Genomic DNA, 2,973 nt, shown 5'->3' on the forward strand with positions numbered 1-2,973 from the left:
TCTCCACCAGGAGCCCCTCCAGCTGCAAGCTGAGCTCTCACCTGATCAGCTCCCGCAGGATATCTGCCCGGCCCACACGCGCTGTATGGTACACAGGAGTGCTGCGATGGTGCCAGCTCCCGTTGGGATTAGCCCCAGCTTCCAGAAGGATCTTGGCACAGTCCAGGTGTCCATTGACCACGGCTACATGGAGTGCTGTCTGCCCCTTCACATCCACCAGGTCGACCTCAGCTCCTTTGCAGAGGAGGAGGTTGAGGCAGGAGCTGTGGCCGGCGGTGGCGGCGATGCGCAGCGGCGTGCAGGGCAGAGAGCCACAGCACCACACCGACTTCTCATTGATCCTCCTGGCAACAGGGAGAAAAATGCTGGGTTAGAGGAGCCCTCCTGTCACCCTGTGCCACCCCATCTCCCCTGCCTCTGCCCAAACTACACACCCTTGAAGTCTGGGTGTTGGAACAGCTCCTCAGGGCAGCAGGCACAGCCCCAAGACTGACAGAGCTCAGGGAGTGTTTGGACAAGGCTCTCAGGCACATGGTGGGATTGTTGGGGTGTCCTGTGCAGGGACAGGGGTTGGACTTGATGATCCTCGTGGGTGCCTTCCACCTCAAGATAATCCATGATACTATGGGTTTTAGCAGTTTATAGCAGCCCTAAAAAGCTCCTGTCGATAACCTGACTAGGTGCTGCACACTAACAGCTAGAGACTACAGGCAGCTTTACTGTAGCTCTGCTGTGCCATGGGCTGCACAAATGCACAGGCCCTGCCTAAAAACTCAGTCAAAATCACCAGCTAAAGAAAAAATACTTCCCTACTATCTTGTTATGGCAAGATGTCCCAAATAGATAGCCCAGACAGATCCTGGCTTTCCCATCCCTCAGAGTGTTCAAGGCCAGGTAGGATGGGGTTTGGAGCAACCTGGTTTAGTGGAAGGTGTCCCTGCCCATGGCAGGGGGTGGAACAAGATGAGCTTTATGGTCTCTTCCAACCCAAACCAGTCTGTGATTCCAAAATTCTAAGAAATAGGCAGTGACTGAGCTGAGGACCATACCCATTTAATTCAAGCTGCTCCAAAGTGCACAGAAAATCCTCAAAACAAGTGAGAAGCAGCAACAAGACACAGGAGGGGAGAAATGTATGGAAATGCAGGGATACAACTGTATCACACCACCAAACAACATCCACGCTCAGCCTGGCACCATGGGATGGCATACTCACAAATCCAGGGAAACTCAGTTCTGCCAGTAAGGTGTGGGAGGTGTGACCATTCTGCACTGAACAACCTAAGTAGGCCATTAGTATCCTTGCTGGATAGCTGTACAGGGAAAAGAGCCTTTCCCAATTCACTGACAGTGATGTCTCTGGAAGAGGAGTAATATAACCCTCCCGCCCCCATCAAGCCCTAGGTTGTCAAGTCTGAAAATATAACTGCTCCCTTAGTCCTTGAGGTTTTGGGAGCACCATATCTATCCCCAAACTCACACATCCCAGCTCTGCTCAGTCCATCACCTGTGTGATCGTGCTGTGGATTCAGCCCTCCTCTTGCTGGCAAACTCTGCTTTTTCCTGAAAAAAAAATCTCAGACCAAGGGTCCAAACAGACCCAGCTGCCCAGGTGGCAGAAAGACGGGCTGCCTCACTCTCATTTTTGCTGAAATGACAGGTTTTTTTGAGGCTGGGAGACATTTAGCACTCTAAGTAGATTTCTCCATGGTGCAGGAAAATTAATTAACTATCCCCACAGTCACAGGGTTAGCACTTGGGCAGATTTTGTAACATGGGGTGTTTCAGGTTTATAGCTGATTGTTATCCCTTTTGTATGTTTTTCCCATTATCCATAGGGTCCTATTTTCATGGTATCACATTCCTACCCTGATCTGAAAAGAGTTCATGCGTGGCTGCCACACACTTGTGAGCTGGAGTGAGATCTGCCTCCTGGGAGACCATGCAGGGATGATTTTGGGGGATGACTGGAACATCCTCCCACCCTGACACCTTTCCTGTAAAAACTCCCATCCCAGGAGGGGGATGGTTGGATGGGACTTGGAAGCAACCTGGTCCAGTGGAAAGCATCCCTGCCCATGGCAGGGGGGGTGGAACAGGATGAGCTTTAAGGTTCCTTCCAGCCCAAATTGATCTGGGATTCTATGAAAAATGGGGTGACATGGGGGTGCCCAAAATGAACAGGCTGTGGGGATGCCACATGGAGCATCCTGACAACTCTCCCAAACAAAGAGGGTGAGATGGGAGCCCCAAAAGGTGCAACCTGTGGGGATGGCGAGTGGAGCATCCTCCCACCCTGACACCTCTCCCATGAAACCCCCCCATCCCTGGAAGCGTCCAAGGCCAGGTTGGACAGGGCATGAAACAACCTGGTCCACTGGAAGGTGTCCAGGCCCATAGCAAGGAGGGTGGGACAGGACCAGCCCAAATTGTTCTGGGATTCTATGAAAAATGGGGTGACACGGGCATGCCCAAAATGAACAGGCTGTGAGGACAGCAAACAGACCATCCTGACGAGTCTCTCAAACAAATATGGTCAGATAGGGGTCCCCATAAGGTGCAACCTGTGGGGATGGCAAGTGGAGCATCCTCCCACCCTGAGACCTCTCCCATAAAACCCCCCATACCTGGACAGGCTGAACAGGGCTTGGAGCAAACTGGTCTAGTGGAAAGTGCTCTTACCCGTGGCACGGGGGTGGAACGAGATGAGCCCTAAGGTTCCCCCACCCAAACCATGCCATGCCAAACGGGGCAGGGTGGGGGTCCCGAAAAGGCACAGGCTGTGGGGACGGCTCAGGGCACCCTTCGTGCTGAACAGGACCTTGCACCTGGCCTCCCCCACGTGCCCCTGGGGGTGTGGGAAGGCAGGTGTGGGGGTGCAGAGCGTGCAGCCTCCCTCACCTCTGGAAGCTCTCCTGCTCCAGCAAGCTCTTGAGGGTGGGCAGGTCCCCCATGTAGGCTGCGTCGTGCAGG

At 53.6% G+C, this 2,973-nt stretch overlaps 1 protein-coding gene across 1 annotated transcript in view; it reads right to left on the reverse strand.

The window, feature by feature from the left end:
- The window catches only part of ASB1 (ankyrin repeat and SOCS box containing 1), a gene marked incomplete at its 5' end in the record, with an annotated part of 5,562 nt that extends 2,593 nt beyond the window's left edge, over positions 1 to 2,969 (reverse strand). Inside the window, 2 exons of the mRNA XM_009081309.1 lie at positions 42 to 344; positions 2,902 to 2,969. Coding sequence (XP_009079557.1) covers positions 42 to 344; positions 2,902 to 2,969 — 371 coding nt within the window. The remainder of the gene's footprint in view (positions 1 to 41; positions 345 to 2,901) is intronic.
- Positions 2,970 to 2,973: the final 4 nt, after the last annotated feature.

This window comes from Acanthisitta chloris, unplaced genomic scaffold (assembly GCF_000695815.1).
Source record: "Acanthisitta chloris isolate BGI_N310 unplaced genomic scaffold, ASM69581v1 scaffold29738, whole genome shotgun sequence".
NCBI lineage: Eukaryota > Metazoa > Chordata > Aves > Passeriformes > Acanthisittidae > Acanthisitta > Acanthisitta chloris.